The sequence below is a fragment of the Diospyros lotus genome, chromosome 1 (genome assembly GCF_014633365.1).
Source record: "Diospyros lotus cultivar Yz01 chromosome 1, ASM1463336v1, whole genome shotgun sequence".
Taxonomy (NCBI): domain Eukaryota; kingdom Viridiplantae; phylum Streptophyta; class Magnoliopsida; order Ericales; family Ebenaceae; genus Diospyros; species Diospyros lotus.
This window is the reverse complement of record NC_068338.1, coordinates 44229183-44247820: the sequence shown is the minus strand read 5'-3', so window position 1 is coordinate 44247820 and position 18638 is coordinate 44229183. Positions and strand designations below refer to the sequence as shown.

Genomic DNA, 18638 nt, shown 5'->3' with positions numbered 1-18638 from the left:
ATAAAGGAGAATGTGGTAATCCTAAGCCTCTTTAATTTGAGATTTTTTATAGATGATATTTATCTTAATATTTTAATATCTTATCAGAATTAAAAATTTAATAGATAATATTTATCTATTTTATATCAATATTTTATTAAGATTCTTAAAAGATAAAATCTATCCTTTTTTAATAACTCTTGAGGTAATTTATAAATGTCCAATTATCTAATTTAAATGTTGCATGAGCCTCCCAATTAAAGAAAAATTTATATTTTTTTAATTCAAAATATTATTTTAAACTTTTAAGCTCTTTTAAAATTTTAATAGACTTAGCAGCAGTAAAAAAAAAAAAAAAAGCAAACCGCATAAATCTTAAATACTAGAATAAGCGACAGACGGTTTTGCGTGAAAATAATCTAAATCTTAAATGAAATTTACCATCCAGTTTATATTATTAATTAATACCACCAGTGCCACATGGCAATTCATTATTGGAGAAAGCAAAGACCGATCCTTGTCCTGGCATCGAAGTCTTCCCAGCAAACTTTACACATGTCAGCTGGCAATCCAAGTCTCAACTGGACGAATATTCCAAACCCAATTCCATCAGGCATCAGCATCACACATTCGGTGATCCAGCACTGATCCGCTGCTTCTCATCCGCCGTGCACACGTTTCAAACCAATCAATGCCGTCCATCGATCAACCGAATAGCCCCTCCATATAGAGATTACGGTCCCAAACTCTCAATTTTATTTAAATCTACGTAGACACCGAATGATGTCGATTAGTGAACCTTGCTGACGACGCAAAAATCCAAACCCTGCAGCAACTGGGCATCGGTGCGCTGCACTGTATCCAAACGGCGCCGTTTCACTCTCTCCTCTTTCTTCCGCCACGTATAAAGAGGCAGAGGAGAGGAGAGGAGAAGAGGGGAGAAAATTGAGAAGTCGCGAACGAAGTTCGACTTCGTGCTGAAGCTCTTCAAGCAACAGCTGTTCGACTGTATCTAAAGACAGACATATATATATATATATATAGAGAGAGAGAGAGAGATGCACACGGAGACTAGGGTTGGGATGGTGGTGGAAGGCGCCGGAGGAGGAGGAGGAGGAGGAGGAGGAGGACAGATACTGCTCAATTCGGGCCACAGCGGCGTCGCCGTCGACGGTGGCGCGGCGCACAAATTCGTGGCCCAGCAGAGGGCGTTGCGCCACCATCAGCAATCGCAGATCGGCACCGTCTCGCAGCTCCTTGCCGGCGGCGTCGCGGGAGCCGTCAGCAAGACCTGTACGGCGCCGCTTGCTCGCCTCACCATCCTCTTTCAGGTTGCCTATCTTTTTATTGCGGTGCCTTTTGTTTCGTCCATCCGATGGTTGAGAAGAATCTTACCTTGTTTCCGATAGGGTTTTGTAGGAGGGGAAAATATACCTTTTGATTTTACAACTTGTCTTGCGCACCCTAATTTTGCTTGCATTCCAAATTGAGGTGTAGGGGCGGGGAAGGAATCAATAGTAGACATTGTGATTGATTTTACTATTATGTGAAAATTCTTTGTATTTTTTAAAGTTAATGGTATAATTGTTATTTTGGTTTTATTACTTCACCGTTTCATCTCCTCCCGTTCTTATCCAAACAAAGTGAAGCTGCATTGCTCTTTTTTAAGTTATATCCTTCCCAAATCAGGGGAGATCAACAACCTTTACATTAGTTATGTAACGTTCGTTTCCATTATGTACCTTTCTAGCCCCTACCCCTCTCTTCTCCCAAACAAAGCACAAGAAGTATGCATTAGTTGCCTATGAAATCGAAGGGATATGAACGTTGTTGAACTTGTACTAGAAATATTAGCTTCAGCTAGCGAAGCTAATTAGGTATTACACTAATTATCTAGAAAACAAAGGTCTGTTACTGGGAAGCAGGACAGAGTGGTTCAATTATGCTTTTGTTTTTTTCTCCCCATGTGATCATGGGCATTTTCTCAAATGATATTGTATCAGTACTACTGTTAGAGCTAAACAGATTCAATTCAGTGTACCTGATTTTGGATATGTATCGGGTTTTTCTATTTTCAAGAAAATCTAAAGAATTCATCAATTCACTTTTCACAGATTTGCATGTGTGCTGGTCCTATTGAGTTTTAATGTAGTTCTATTTGCTTCAAAATCTTATACCATACCTCAGATGTATTATGGGCAATCCTTCTGGTACAAAAAGAAAGAAAAGCTGAGGACTACTAGAACTTCAAGAAGAATACAATGAAAAAGATGGGTTTTATTTTGGTTCTTCACACCTTGTTGAAATTGAAGCTTTTTCTTTTTTGAAATCTCATGTTAAGAGAACTCCTCATTTAATAAAGAGTACATACATTGTGGAAAAATGTCCAAAGGTAGACAACTTGCCTCAATTGGAGTAAAAATGAAAAAAGCACCATTTGGGAAGAAACTCTTTTTTTGTATCATTTTGGTTTGTTTGTGTTCTTTAGGTTAAGAGTTGTCTGACATAATTTTTATGACAAAGGTATATTAGAAATATCCATATAATAATGTAAACCATAAAATCAGACAGCAAAGAAATTTCTATGGCTTAGTTCAGAACCTATCTAGTGCTTGAGAAAATAGAGAACATTTCACCATGCGGATATTCAGGCAGGTACCAACTCTCCCAAATGCTCCCTAAAAGATAAGCTCTTTTACAAAACTGGAAACAGTGAACTTGGTATGATTTCAGCTAAAAGGGATGAAATTGGAGAATGTGTATTCATGCACATCTTCAGACACCTGTTAAGGAATAGACGCCTGCCAGCAGTTTGGAAGTTGACTGGGGATTGGGATGCAGCCCTTTGAGGACCTCAAAATGTCCTTTGGAATCTGAATCTGAATCTGAATCTGAATCAATGGCATCATCTCAATATGTGAAGGATCTGGAAAAGGTTATTCTAAATTGAAGACAGCATCCCAAACATATAAGAAGTGTAGAAAGGCTAAGGGCAAGGGATGACAACTACATTCACATAAGTAGGTGAGTATGTAACAGAGAGAGAAACTTAAAGGGGGTAAATACCTATATAGAAGAATAGGCAAGAAACCATAGTTCCAAATTTTCTATTTATAGTTAAGAAGAATCATCTAAGAATGCATACCATCCTAGAGCAGGCTCATCATCCGAACTTGATGATGCGGCGTTCTTAGATTAGTGGATCTTAACTTTTGGCTTGATGATCCTTATTATCTGGCTAATGGAGATTTAGGTTGCCTGTCGCCTCGATATAAGTATATGCTGAGTTTTCTGTAATCATCAGTCAAGAGCTTAGCCTCCCTGATTGAAGTACATTCCAGAAGACAATTTATATTTTTTCTCAACCAACTGATTAATTGATACTGCATGCTTAACTTGCTATTGCTTTATCTAGAGGGCCTTGGTTCACCATTTTCAAAATTTTAAGACTTTACCTTAGTCCAATGTGCTTCTTGTTGTCTTTATTTTAAATGAAACACATGCTTCTGATGGGAAGGTTTGTTTAATCTTTTATTATGATTTATTGTAGGAAAAAGTGAGTGTACTAGATTGACATTTGACAGGTCCATCATGTATAATGGTAAATACTGATGGATAGGTAGTCTCTCCCATGAACTGAAGCCAGTTAGTCTAACCCATGATACCTGTCTCTAAACTCTGTTGAGGGGCATCATGAAACTTGACCAATTATTGGGTAAACCAATCACCTTTAACTTGGAGTTTACTAAGAAACTCAAATTAGGTGGGGGAATGGGTACAAAACTTTGACAATTTTTGGAGAACATTTTAGAAACTTGAGGGGGACGTTTAGGAAACTTTTGAGGAAAACTTTAGGCTATGTATAGGATACCAAAGAGAGACTCCAAAAGATCTTGACAGAAACCTGCAAAGAACTCTATAAATCTTGTCATTTTTATGTTTTTTTTTTTTTAAGTTTCAACTTTCAACAAAATACTACTTGTAATTTATTATAGTATTATTGTAGGTCTTTAATAAGATTCTTGCATCCAATTCTTAATTGTTCCTCACCTGAATCTTTATTTTTTAGTTTCATGTTTCCCCTCAACTTTATTGTATTCTTTTGGTCATGAGGTGCAAATGTCAAGGCATGGAATACAAGTTACATTGTGCTGGCTGTGGATTCCTTCCTCCAATAGGATCTGTTAGCCTCTCTGTGTTGTTCCTTGTTGTCAAGAATGTTATCATTAATACTTATCTTTGAAGATCTCTTATTTCCAAATTGTAGAAATTATTTCCTTCTATTGGGCCTACATAGGGTATGATGTCATCCTGTCTGTGTAGGTACAGGGCATGCACTCTGATGTTACATTGAGAAAAGCTAACATTTGGCGCGAGGCTTCCCGCATTGTTAGAGAAGAAGGATTTAGGGCTTTCTGGAAAGGAAATCTAGTTACAATTGCTCATCGTTTGCCTTACTCTTCTATTACCTTTTATGCATTTGAACGCTACAAGAATGTTGGTACAAACGTTCTAAGGCTTCTGTTTTGAAGTTCTTTTTTTGTTATCTTTGTATCTGATTTTATATATGATTATATTCATTCTTCAATCTTCCAGCTATTACCATGTATCCTGGGGGCGGAAAGTCACAGGGGAAATGCAAGTACAGACCTTTTTGTTAAACTTGTGGGTGGTGGTCTGGCTGGAATTACTGCTGCATCGATGTCATATCCTTTGGATCTTGTAAGGACGCGTCTTGCTGCTCAGGTAAGAAGTGATAGAGATGTCATTGGATATTAATATTCATGTACAATTTTTGGCACTTACTGGCAGGGGAATACTGCTTGTCATTTATTTCAGTATAAATTTATATCCCCTGTGCTTTAAAAATGTTTTTCCAGATCCCTATGGTTTAATTTTTTGCTCAGACACTCCCTCCATTATTAACTTTGTTACTTACACCCTAATTAAATTAAATTAAGTTAATTAGATGTGAATTAAATAAATTAAAGCTAAACTTAATCAAAATAAAACCAAAAGAAAAGAAAAAAATAACAAAATTATTGCCAGCCGGAAGTGAAGAGGTCTTTACCCTCATCATTGAGATGAGGGCTTCACCGTTAAAATTGAAGCCATATTGAATTCTGCTCCATGGCCATTAGAAACGAGGTCTTCGTGAAGCTTAATCGAAGAGAGAATGAGTTGATTAGTCAGATTTGGCTTTGATTTCGATGGTGAAGAAGGCAATCGACCAGCCGCCACAAACCCCTCCTATTAGGGCTTAAGTAATGGAGTTACTAATAAAGGGGGTGTCTGAGCAAAAAAATTAAGCCACGGGGATTTCTAGAGCCATTTTTAAAGCACAGGGGGTCTTTGTGCAAATGACCCAAACCACAAGGGGTCTGCAATTTACTCGATGCTAAAATATGTTGGGAACTGATGTATGGTTTTCATTCTCCCTTCTCTATAACTGTTTTAACTTTGATCACTTTAGTAAATTATTTTAAATTTTAAGTCCATTGGAATTACTGGTTCCAATTAGTTTCTCATTTCACCTCTACTTGAGAAGAATTCGTCCTTAAATTATGATCCGAGTATGACAACTCAACATGCGGCAAATACAAAGAAAGATCAGCAATATTAAAGGTTTTGAAAATACCCATACGATTAGGCAAATCCATCACATAAGCATTATCATTAATCTTCTTTGTAATCTTGTAAGGACCACACTTCTTTGACTTGAGCTTGTTTTGCTTTCCTGCTGGAATCCGTTCCTTCTTCAAAAATATCACGACTTCATCTCCAACCTCAAATGCATTGTGCTTTCTATGCTTGTCAGTTGTTGCCTTGTACTTCTTATTCGCCTTGTGCAACTTTTGCTTGACATCTTCCTAAATTGCTTGAACTTGCTCGGCTAAGTCACTAGCTGCAACACTGAAACCTGGTACCTTTGGCAATTTTACCAAATCCAATCCATGATTAGAAACTTTCATGTATACGATAGAAAATGGTGATCTTCCTGTTAAGCTATGCACAGCGTTGTTGTAGGCAAATTCTGCTTGAGCTATGACTAGGTGACTAGGTCCCATTGTCTTGGCTTGTCTTTGCAAATACTGCTAATCAAATTTCTTAAGGTATGATTCACCACCTCTATCTTTCCATCAGTTTGGGGATGCACGGTGCTGTTGAAATTCAAAGATGAATTGAACATCCTCCACAAGGTAATCCAAAAATGACTCAAGAATCTTGTATCACGATCCGAAGTAATAGTGTTAGGGACTCCATGTAATCTAACAACCTCTCTGAAAAACAATTTGGCTGTAGCTACTGCATCTGTCGTCCTCTTGCATGGAAGAAAGTGCATCATCTAGGAAAACCTGCCAACCACTACAAAAACAGGATCCATACCTCATTGGGTCGCAATAGACCAACACGAAGTCCATAGACAAATCTTCCCAAATAGCATTGGGAACAGGCAATGGCATGTAGAGACTAGCATTAGAAGATTGCCCCTTAGTTGTTTTGACATACATAACACTTGGTCACAATAATAAAAACATCTCTCCTTGCTCTTAGCCAATAATATCTTCCCATAACAACTTCAATAGTCTTGCCCTTGCCAAGATGCCCTACTAAGCCACCACCATGCAAATCTTGAATAATTTTCTCACGAAGGGATGCGCAAGGGATGCACAACTAATTTCCCTTCATGAGAAACCCATCATGCACATAGAAATCTCCTGACGATTGCTGAGACATGCATGTTCCCACACGTGTTTGAAATTATCGTCTGTCACATATAATTCTTTCAAGCACTCAAATCCAACAATCTCAACACTAAGGGTCTTGATCAAATCTACACGCCTATTCAAAACATTCGCCACTCGATTATGCTATCCCGACTTATGTACAATTTTATATGAAAACTTATCAACAAAAGCGAACCATCTAGCATTCATATCACTCCTCAACAGCCTTTGGCTACTCAAGTACTTAAGAGCTTGGTGATCCGTGTAAATAACAAACGCTTTGGCAATCAAGTAATGTTCTCATGTTTTAAGAGCCCTCACCACTGCATAAAACTCCTTATAATAAATAGACCACTTTCTTCTAGCTTCACACAACCTCTCACTAAAAAATGCAATTGGTCTCTTCTCTTGGGACAACACAGCACCTATATCCACTCCACTCGTATCACACTCAATCTCAAATAATTTGTCAAAGCTTGGCAAAGCTAAGACATGAGAGGTACATAACTTCTCTTTTATCAAGGTGAAACTCTGCTCTTGTTCTTCACCCTAATGGAACTTTCCTTTCTTTAAACACTTAGTAATTGGAGCCACAATACTACTAGTGTTTGATAAATTGCCTATAGAAAGTTGCTAACCTATGGAAACTCCTCACATCACTAACATTTTTAGGGGTTGGCGATTCTCTAATAACTCGCACTTTTTCCTCATCTACCTTTATGCCCTCTTTGCTTACACCAAAGCTCAAGAACAACAAGCTCTCATTCATAAAAGTACACTCCTTCAAATTAGCATAATGTTTGTTTTCCCGCAACACATCCCGAATATACCCCACATGCTCATCAATAGACTTATTGTATATCAAAATATTATCAAAATACACTACAACGAATTTACCAATGAAAGGACATAGTACTTGACTCATTAGTCTCATGAAAGTGCTTGGTACATTGGTTAGTCCAAAGGGCATAACTAACCACTCAAACAATCCATCTCTTGTCTTGAAAGTTGTCTTCTACTCATCTCTAGGTTGAATTCTGATTTGATGATAACCATTTATGAGATCAATTTTGGTAAAAACCACAGCCCCATTAAGTTGATCAAGCATTTCGTCGAGCCTAGGAATTGGAAACTTGTGCCAATAGTAAACTTGTTGATGGCTCTGTTGTTAACACACATTCTTCAACTCCCATCTTTCTCTGGTGTCAATAATGCTGGCACTACACATGGACTCGTGCTAGTCTGAATGTGGCATTTTCTCAACAATTCCTCATCCTGCTCACACAAAATCTCATTCTCCCTAAGACGTATCTTATAGTGTGGTAGATTAGGCAAGTTAGTACCAAGAATCAAGTCAATATGGTGTTGAATATCACTCATAGGATGTAGCTCATTGGGCAACTCCTTAGGAACCACATCATGAAATTCCTCCAACAATCCCTACACCTCTACTAGAATTTAATTCACCTTCAGTGACTCACTCACGCTCTCCCCCTTGACAGCCAACAAGTGAACCTTTCGGGTATCCCTGCACTCCCTCACAAACTCGATGTGCTTATGTGTAATGGTAAGGAAATTTTGCCCCTCCACTTTAGAAGCTTTGGTTTGGTTCTTTTCCACTATGGGTAACAAAGTATAACGCACACCCTCTTTCTCAAGCTAATATGTGTTCTTCCTACTTGAGTGCTTAACATCCACATCAAATTGCCAAAGCCTCCCAAATAAAATATGGCAAGCATCCATATCAACAATATCACAATAGACTTCGTCAAAGTACTTACTAATAGAGAAAGGCACCTTGCAACGTTCATCGACATGTATGCCACCAACTTCTTTGATCCATTCAATCATGTAAGGGCTTGGATGTTTTTCAGGATTTAACTGGATCTTCGCCACGACGTCTCTTTCTATGATATTCTCTTGACTTCCACTATTAATAATCAACTCAAAAGATTTTTCCTTTCACCGTACACCTCGTGCGAAAAAGCTTATGCCGTTGAGTAGTATTTTCATTCTTTTGAGATAGCATTAACATCCTCACTACATAGGTATACTCTCCATGTCCATGCTCTTCTTCGTCATCCTCCCCATCAAGCTCGCAATATACTCCTTTTTCAGCAACATCTTCCTCCTCCCTTTCTATAATGTTAAACTATTTTCCTCCTTGGGCAATCACTAGATCGATGCCCAACCTCATTGCACTTGAAACACTTTAAAAAAATAGACTTTGCATAAGGATTAGGGGATTTTGGAATATTAGTAGTAGTATCTCAAATGTTTCCCCCCGTTGTTCCCTTATTATGGTTGACTGTATGAGGTGGATTGGGGTTGCGCTCCCTAAACCGAATTGCCTCTATCAAAAACTGCCTGTTTATTTTTATTCTCACTATACCGACGATAGTTATCATTACGGGCTCTCTCACTCAACATTAATTCAGCCTTTAAAGCTAAGTTCCTTGCTTCTTATGCACTCAAGACCATCTAAACCCCAATTTTATCATGAATAGCGGGCTTTAGTCCATTCAAGTAACGAGCTGCTTGTTGATTGTCACTTTCTGACAAATGGTTTCTCTCCGCTAATCTCAGAAACTAAAGGTATATTCATTCACATTCTTCATTCCTTGTGCACATCTTTGATAAGCTTCAAACATAAATTGTTCATAGTCAAGTTCTTAACAATTGCTTCATTCGTCTCCATGTCTGAACTGACTGTCGATCTGTCTTCAATCTCGTCTCTCTCAATCGCTCACCAAACAGATGCATCGCCTTTCAATCTATAAGCCACTAACTTTACTTGTCATTCATCTGAGATCTCCATGTATGCGAAAAAATGGTCAACCTCAATGATCCAATCTAGGAACCCCTCAATATCAAGATCTCCATTAAAGGTGGGAATATCAACATTTAGTTTATATTCATTGTTACCCCAATGGTTGTACTGATGCACATTCCTCATATCCCCTCTACCACCAAGGTTAGCTATTGCTCGACCAAGATCATTCTCTTCATCGCTATCTTCAATTATTGGTCTTCTAGGATTAACAAGGACATGATTAATGGGTGGTTTTCTCGCTCCAGCTTGATTCACCCCATTATTTAGGTTTCTGTCTTCATCAACTTGTAGTAAGTCGTCCAATTGGTTGTTGATTTGCTCCAATTGCTGCTGGATGATACGAATTACTTCCCGGTGTTCTTCGATTGCTCTCTAAATTGCGAATAACCCCCGATCACCGTCACGAGGCTGGTTGCTACCGTTACCTTCAAGATTGGTCATCTGATTGGTTGGTTAACCGCTCTGATATCACTTGACGCAGCGTGTGTAAAGAAAACACATAAAGAAACCCTTGAAACAATAAGTTTCAAGTACCATTGAGAGAACAAACTTCAACGACCAAAGATGGACTCTCAACTAGGCGCAAGAACCGAAGCTACTTGCTGGGAAAAAATCGAACTGATTTGCTAGAATTTATTGAATAAAACTGATTACAACCTCTAGATTCTAGGTATATTTATAGAGTTTAACTAATTCATCTAATACTTGTAAATAAAATCCAACTAGAATACTAATATAAATAAAATCCTAACAAACATGAAATAGAATTAATATCTTAAAACATATGAAGTATTAAAATATTGTTTCGCTTTTGTTCCGCTACTGTTCTAACGCTATTGTTCCAGTTTGGTTGGGTTGGGTTGGGTCGGTCTTGTGCCGGGTCTTGATTGGTGACCACATCAAAGAATGTGACCAAAATGCGGTTAATGGAAGTGCTTTACCAACCATAAAGCTATGGAATATTTGCAACTTAAATAACTTGTATTTAGTGGTTAGTAAGGTTACCTCCCTATTTTAATTATCTTTTAGAATCATAAATAGTAGTAGAGCACATATAAAAAACTTAAGAAATATGGAAGAAATTTGATTTTGTTTTGAAAATATTCTTGTTAATTATTCAGTATGAATCTAGGCATGTTATAATGCTAGACTGGCCCAGTATCCTATTGAGCTGATCTTCTCCTTAGTATAGAACTGCTTTTTAATATATTTTATTTTTGTGGATGTTGCTTGATATGTGGTTGTCAATTACATGTTCATTGTGGATTATTACTGTGCCAATGTCTGTTTTTTCTTATGTGTATTTTCTTAATTTTTTAGTTTTAAATTTGCAGACAAATGTCGTGTACTATAGAGGAATATGCCATGCTCTATGTACAATTAGCAGGGAGGAAGGCATCTTTGGCCTTTATAAAGGGCTTGGGGCAACATTGTTGGTATAATTTTTTATTTTTTTTATTGCAATCTAACTATGCTGGATAATCCTTCAAGCAGTGGTAAATGCTGTTTTGACTTTAACACAGGGTGTTGGTCCTAATTTAGCTATCAGCTTTTCTGTGTACGACACCTTGAGATCTTACTGGCAGTTACAAAGGTAACAACGCTATAGACTATTTATCTATGTTTGATACTTTTCCATTTGTTGTATCATGTGCTTATGTTGATGTTTTCATTCTTCCATTTGCTCTTTTTTTTAGAAATGACTGGTGCATTTGCTTATCATTTTTTTTTTTTTTAAATTGCAGACCTGATGACTCTACTGTCTTGGTCAGTCTTGCTTCTGGCAGCCTTTCAGGCATAGCATCATCTACAGGTGAGTGATCTAAACCTCCCAACAGAAAAAAGCCCTACAAAGTTATAAAAAAGGTCGTTGTTGGTTCTATTTTGCCAATGGATTCCCATTTTCTTGTTAAATTAAGAGCGAATGAAATGATAAACCAAAGATAGGACTGGTGTTCCTGGCAATGTTCTCCAGAATATTCCTTGAAAATATGGCATTGTCATATGATTTCGTGTTAATCTTTACTTGCAATACAACTTGCAAATTGCATTAAAGAAAATTGGTAAACAAACAGAAATTTCTCAATAATATTTTCCCGATTTCTTCTTCCCAGAATATGTTCTGGAAACATAATTAGAGAAGCCCGTGGGAATTTGAGGGACAACTTACATGTAAAATTTACCTTATTATTAGTATTGCATTTCCTCCTCATTGCTGGTAGTTGTGTTCATTCTGATGTTAACAAGTGCAGATTTTTCACAGTAGATTAATCTTCCAATGTAACTTAATGTCCATTGTGAATGTTACAGAACAGGAAAAAAAAAATTAGATGTTCCATGTAGTTACTTTTCTTGAGTTTATGTTGATGTGTGGTGTGTTTAATGCCCTCTTGTTCACCCTTACTGTCGTCATATGGGGAACAATAAATAACGTACTTGAAAGTAACATTGTTTATGTTATGTTAAAAACACTAATAGCTAATGAAAGAAGTTAATACCTGCAGCTGTCTGCAATGCTTTTGATGCAGAGAAGCAGGTTGAGATGCTGGCTTTGCACTAAGCATCTAACAGACTGAAACTTAGAGCCAGAGTCCCAGACAAGAAGTCAATTTTTGTCTGACATATGAGGATTTTTAGTAAGGACATGAACAAGAAAATATATTTCATTTTTTTCTCAATTTCACACATACTTTATCTTCTATCAAAAAATCTGACTTGGATTAACTGTCTTTTTCCCAATCAATGGAACAACTCAGCTTACTGAACAATGCAGTTTATTCCACTCTGGGATGGCATATCTCAGGTGATCATCAATTACAGTTTTCTTGAAGAGACCTCTAGATTTCCCATGCCTGCTTCCCCACTGGTAATGTTTGGATCTGTTTTCCACTGGGCACCACTGGTCTTTAATTCATATCACCTAAAATTAATCAGTCCAACCTGCAAACCCCTGTTTTCAGTAGAAAATAACTTTGGGAGATTTTCTAGAGTAGTATATGAAAGAGAGCCTGAGGCTAGTTAGATAGCTTTGATAAATCTTTCAAAGCTTCAATCAGGAAAAAGAGGATGTGCATCTAGCTTCTTCAGTTTTCTTCAGGAAAAAGAAGATTTCTTTATATTCAATTTATTTTCTTGCATTCATAAGATTCTTTCAAAGAGATTTGTTTCACAAGGCAAAAGGCAGGAAGCAGGATGAATATAGGAGGTTATCAAGGGGAAAAAGAAAACTATGGGGCATGTTTTTTTTTTTTCCCTTTTGTTTTTGTTTTCAGAAAAAAAAAACAGAAACTTAAAAAACACCATTTTCCCGGATAATTTTTATTTTTCGATAATAATGATTTTCAAAATCATCAATAAACATTTTTTTGTTTTTTTGTTTCCTAAGACTTGAGTTTTCTTCCTTTTTTTATTTGACAAATTTTTAAAGCACAGTTTTTAGAATCATAACATCAGGCAAGCTCTCTCATGTTTATCTACTTTCTGAATTAGAAAATAGTTTTTTGAACCATAATCAAATGTGCCACAAAAGTTCCATTTGTTGCTTGAGCAGCTTAGAAAGAAGGCTGAAAATGGTTGTTCTTCAACCATATACTCTTGCATAATAAGATAGAGGTCTTGTCCAAAGCCAAAAACATTGATGATAGCTCCTCCTTTCATTAGACCTCTGTATCAAAAGAAAATCACACTCAAAAGCAGACACTTCCCTTTCTTCATCATTATTCCTTCTCTTCATTCTTAAAAAGTCAATATCCTCTTTCTTCACAAGTACCAGGGACAATTTACTTTACCAAGGGAGAAACTAAGGCCCCTTTCAGTTTTAGAAAATGTTTTCTAGTTTTTAACTTTACAACTAAAAGTGTCCTAACATTTTATGTTTCAAAGAATCATAGCATTCATTTTTAGAAAATTTAGAAAACATCAAAAACATAGCATTCATTTTTAGAAAATTTAGAAAGCATAAAAAAGGATACTCTCTAATTCATAGCATAAAGTTGAGAAATTAGAAAACTGAGTTTTCTACTTTCTAATGGAAGATTCAACTATTCAATAAAAAATTAGAGTTGGAAAATACAAAATGTTTTCTTCAACTGAACAGACCCTAAGAATCTTAAGTAGACATATACCTGGATGTTAAACTGACACAATCCTCTCTTGGCAAACAAGATGTTGCTCTCAATCTCTTTCAGAAATGTGCAAGGACAAGAATAATAACAGTAACAGTCACAAGCCTTCAACCCACTAGGTGGGGTCGGCTGCATGAATTGTAGAAATATGCAAGGACAAAGCAATAAATATGTATTATAGATTTATCACAGTGAACAACCCACTAGGCGGGTCAGAAGGAAGTCATTGTACTTTCAAGCAAGAAACAAGGTTTACTTGTGGCAGCTCAAACGTGTTATAAGTTCAAGTCTGGATTTGGCTTTCACACTAATTCCTGTTCACTCTGTAGATTTATTGCCATCTCCATGGTCCTGGGCAATGCTGACAAATTTAACAAATAACTATTTTAATGCATGAGTTTGGAGGATACTAGTTCGTCATTTCTTTTGCAAATATGACATTCAAAGTTAAATAGCTGAGAAACAATGACTTGTCTTATTAGTTATTTATTTCAAGTAGGATTGTTCAGGCTACATAGCAAAACCTTTAGCACTTGATTGCGATGTTATTGTATCTCATTAGAAATATTCTGCAGCTACTTTACTGCAAGTTCAGCACAAATACAGCCCTCATGATTTTAAATTCTGTTTGTTTTGTCAATTTTGTTGTTATTTCAAGATCACTTGTAGAAATTAAAACCATCTTTGCTACCTTGGAAACTATTCCAATCTAGTTGAGATTTAGCAGAAGATTGTGGCATGCACAATTGGACATCCACTCCAATATCTGACTGAAAGTTGTTTACAAGTTAATAGATCTTTTAGTAACCTATGGTTGGTGCATATTATATGAACTAGGAGGGATTTACCCTGGTTCTGGACTCTTTCAACATGTACATGCAGTTGTGTGGATTATCCCCCTTAATATTTTTACAGAGAATTATATATTATGGAGGAAACTAGAAAAGTTCAAATGTGTTTAGGCCTGTTAACACAATTTTATCTTGATGCAATCAGTTATTGTGAAATGTTAATGTATTTCAATATCTTATTTATTGCATCTTACTTGAGGTCATGAATCTTGCTAAGCAGATAAGTCAATATGAAGCAGTTTGATTACTCCACAGAGTCATGTATGTGCATTTCCTTTTTACTTTTTTCTCCCACATCATCCCTGCAGTAACATTTCCTCTGGACCTTGTGAGGCGGCGGATGCAGTTGGAAGGAGCAGGAGGCCGAGCCCGTGTTTATAACACGGGCCTTTTTGGTACATTTGGGTACATAATCAGAACAGAAGGCCTGCGCGGTTTGTACAGAGGGATTTTGCCCGAATACTACAAAGTGGTGCCAAGTTTGGGTATCGTTTTCATGACTTATGAGAAAGTGAAGCAGATGTTATCAGAGATTCCCGCCAACGACTAACTGCTGCTGAAGGTCTTTTTGGTAATTCAATTGGTGGTGGTAGATAGTCAGGAGGAACATAGCATACTATATTGATCTTAACCCTAAATACTATACGGTGGTAGTTTAACATTGTGACTGCTTCTGCGTCTGGTCTGCGGGAAACCGTATTTTTCCATGTACAGATGGGGAAAGAGGAACGCCGTGTCGTGTGACTGACATCTCAAGTGTACCAAACATTGTTCATCACCTGAGAGAGTAACATAGCATTAACATCATTCAATTATGCTTTTTCCAAGTTCTGTTTTCATCTCATGTGATTAGTTGGAACTAACAGGTGCACCCAAGGAAGGAAAATACTCCCTTTCCCATCTTGGCTTTATCAATATTCTGATGAGCCTGTAGCTGCACTGCACCAAATGCTCTCTCTTAGTGATTTCACTTTTCTTTCTTTCTATTATGCTTGGGTGATTTGGTCTCCCACAGTTTAAATCAGAAGTGACCAACTCTTTGTGGCTCTTCCAAGTGAAGAAAGCATGCAAGCAGGTAGAGGTAGCGGTAGCAGTAGCAGATTCTCAAATCTCTGCTGTGCCGCCTGGTTGGTTGGTGGTGCTGTGAAACTTTTGCTAGTGAAGCACTCAATTTGTTTGGAACCAATTCGCAATTCTAATTCTATAGTTTTAGCGATTCTAACATGATTACAAATTTGATTATTTTGTTTTTAGAAAAGCATTAAAATTTAAAATTTTATTTTATTTCTAATGTTCATTACTCAGATAGAAATAGAATTAAGTAAATGGTTTTGACTTTAAATTATCATTATTTTTCTTGTATGGGTATACGTACAAATCATCATTAAGTTGAATTTCAAACTAATGAAATCATCAAAGTATAAATTATTAAATAATAACAAATATAAATAATAAAAAAAAAACTAACATTAAATTGCAATAACCTGCCAAGGGTTGGAATTGAACTTGGAACTTAGGGTGTTCAAATCACTACTCTTAATAATTTTATTAAAGAAAAAAGTTGATATACAATATGAAAGGATTAATTTTATTTTTTAAATATTCTCTACAAAATAAATATATAGAGTTCTATACTCTTGTATTTTTTATTAAAATATATATACAAAAATAAGATTACATTGGCATTATATATAATTATTATTTTATCATTAAAAATGTTATACTTAAATCATGCTCAAACAAATATTTTTCACAATTTTTAATTAATTATCAATAGCATTTACAAACATAAATAATCCAAAATCATATCTTCTAGCAATTTGGTCCCGTATCATACATACAAATACTAACATAGGCTATTAAATGTTTGTAGTTAGCTTAATTTTCTTCATAGTCAATTTTCACGAGAGATTGAGTAGAATGGGGTATTTTTTTTTATCACTGTAATTTTAAAAATGAACATTTAAATGTACTTAAAAAATAAGTAAATAGATTCGAAACATATAAAATATAATTAATTCTGCTGTGAACCAAACTATTATTGCGAAAATCGGTGAATACAACCGAGTATCATTAAGAATTTCATCAACTATAAGAAAATCAGCAGCATCCATTGGTAGAGAACTAAAAAAAATAAAAAATATATATATACATATATATATATATAGGGAAGGAGGAGGAAAAGGAGAAAACCTTGGGATGTAAATGGAATAGGAAATGATATTTATGAAAAATAAAATAAATAAGTGAGATTTAAGAATTTTAATTTTTTATTTAACAATTTTGATATGAATTCTAATTCCGGAGTAAACGAAATTTAATTCTTAACACTCTCTTTTATTTCAAACTCAATAATTATTAGAACTTTAGAATTGGAAATTCTCAAAGTTTAAAGGTTTTCAAACCAGCTGTCAAGGGAAAAAAAAAATTATGTTTGGTTAAATCACTTAAGAAATATTTTTAGAGTTATTATATTTATCTAGTTAGTCACTGATAAATGATGTTCTTTACAAGAAAATTGTTAGAAAGAATATTGATAAAAGTATTTACGTAGTTAATACTATTTGAATATAAAATTATTATTTTTATATTTTAAATTTTATAATTAAAATTACATTTTAATGATAAAAATGAGTTAATTTACATAATTGCATTGCAATAGTAAAATTTTACTAACATGTTTTTATTTTTAAATATAAAAAAATTCAAACTAAAACATAAATTGATGATTTTTCTTGGGAAGATTCAAGTTTTGTAGAATTGTGATAAAATCATGAATAATCAAGCAAACTCATATTAAGATTTTTGAGAATATGTACTGGAGAAGGTATTAACAAAAAGTCGTTTGATGATGAAGGTCTATATTTTTTTTTTTTTTGTAAAATAATTAAAATTTATAAAAGTTATGAAAAATTAGGGTTAATTACACTAATAATAACCCAACTTTGCATTATATTGCTATTTGATCACTGAACTTTAAAATGTTATCTGTTAGTCACTGATATTTCAAAACGATTACTGCTTAGTCACTGAACTTTAAAATATTATCTGTTAGTGACTGATATTTCAAAACTGTTACTGCTTAATTACTGAACTTTAAAATATTACCTATTAGTCACTGATATTTCAAAACTTTTACACTGAACTTTAAAATATTACTTGTTAGTCACTAATATTTCAAAACTGTTTCTCATTCGTCACTCGTGAATTTAAAGTTCAGTGACTATCGAGTGACGAGTGAAAAACGATTTTAAAATATCAATGACTTGCAGGTAATATTTTAAAATTCAGTGTAACAGTTTTGAAATATCAGTGACTAATAGGTACCATTTTAAAGTTAAGTGACTAAGTAGTAATAATTTTGAAATATCAGTGACTAACAAGTAACATTTCAAAGTTCAGTGACTAAGTAGTAACCGTTTTGAAATATCAGTGACTAACATGTAATATTTCAAAGTTCAGTGACCAAACAGTAATAGAATGTAAAGTTGAGTTATTATTGGTGTAATTAACCCTAAAGAATTACTATATGAGTTGATAGGAAGAGTAAAATAATTTTTTTAAGGGGATTGGATAGACCGAACAAGAGGATATGATTAATAATTTCAATATTTATAATTTTAAATTTTAATCGGGTAAATTTTGACTATAATTAATTTTATTTTTCTGCTTTTACTTTTTCTTTCTCAGTAGAAGCTCCAAAAATTAATTTTGTTGCTAATAAAATGTTTTTTATTTTTAATTTTGACCAATTAGTAGTTTTATTTAAAATAAAATAAAAAAAGGCTTTCGTGAGTTCCCACTGCACAGCCAAATAGGCTATGAAATAACTATCAAAGCTCTTAATAGGTAGGGTTGGTAATGGTTTAGTTTGGTTTTGATTTTTAGTAAAACTATAATCAAATCAAACTTAAACTACTAAAACTAAAACCAAATCATTACCCATTAATTTTAAAAATTAAAAATCATAACCAATCCATTTAGTTTTGATTTTAACCATGATTTTTTTAGTTTGATCTATATCAACAAGCAAAGACAAACTTTTGCAAATAGCATTCATAAAAAATTTTGATAGCTCCACAACAAACAAAGACAAACTCTAATAAAGTTACATTCTTCTTGC

At 34.9% G+C, this 18638-nt stretch overlaps 1 protein-coding gene across 8 annotated transcripts; it reads left to right on the top strand.

The window, feature by feature from the left end:
- Positions 1–904: 904 nt before the first annotated feature.
- Positions 905–15342, top strand: LOC127811806 (uncharacterized). 8 transcript variants are annotated; one of them, XR_008025789.1, is made up of 9 exons: positions 905–1310; positions 4303–4476; positions 4576–4725; positions 10875–10976; positions 11064–11134; positions 11286–11353; positions 12069–12176; positions 12297–12343; positions 14824–14972. XR_008025789.1 is itself a non-coding variant. In XM_052351985.1 (7 exons), exons 1-7 carry the CDS (start codon positions 1038–1040, stop codon positions 15063–15065), a joined length of 1080 nt encoding a protein of 359 aa, XP_052207945.1. In that variant the 5' UTR covers positions 906–1037; the 3' UTR covers positions 15066–15342. The 8 variants fall into 8 exon arrangements, 2 of the variants coding, with proteins under 2 accessions (XP_052207952.1, XP_052207945.1); XR_008025786.1 differs by having other exon boundaries at positions 12045–12176; XR_008025787.1 differs by having other exon boundaries at positions 12045–12176; positions 12297–12406; positions 14824–14971.
- The last annotated feature ends 3296 nt before the right edge of the window (positions 15343–18638 follow it).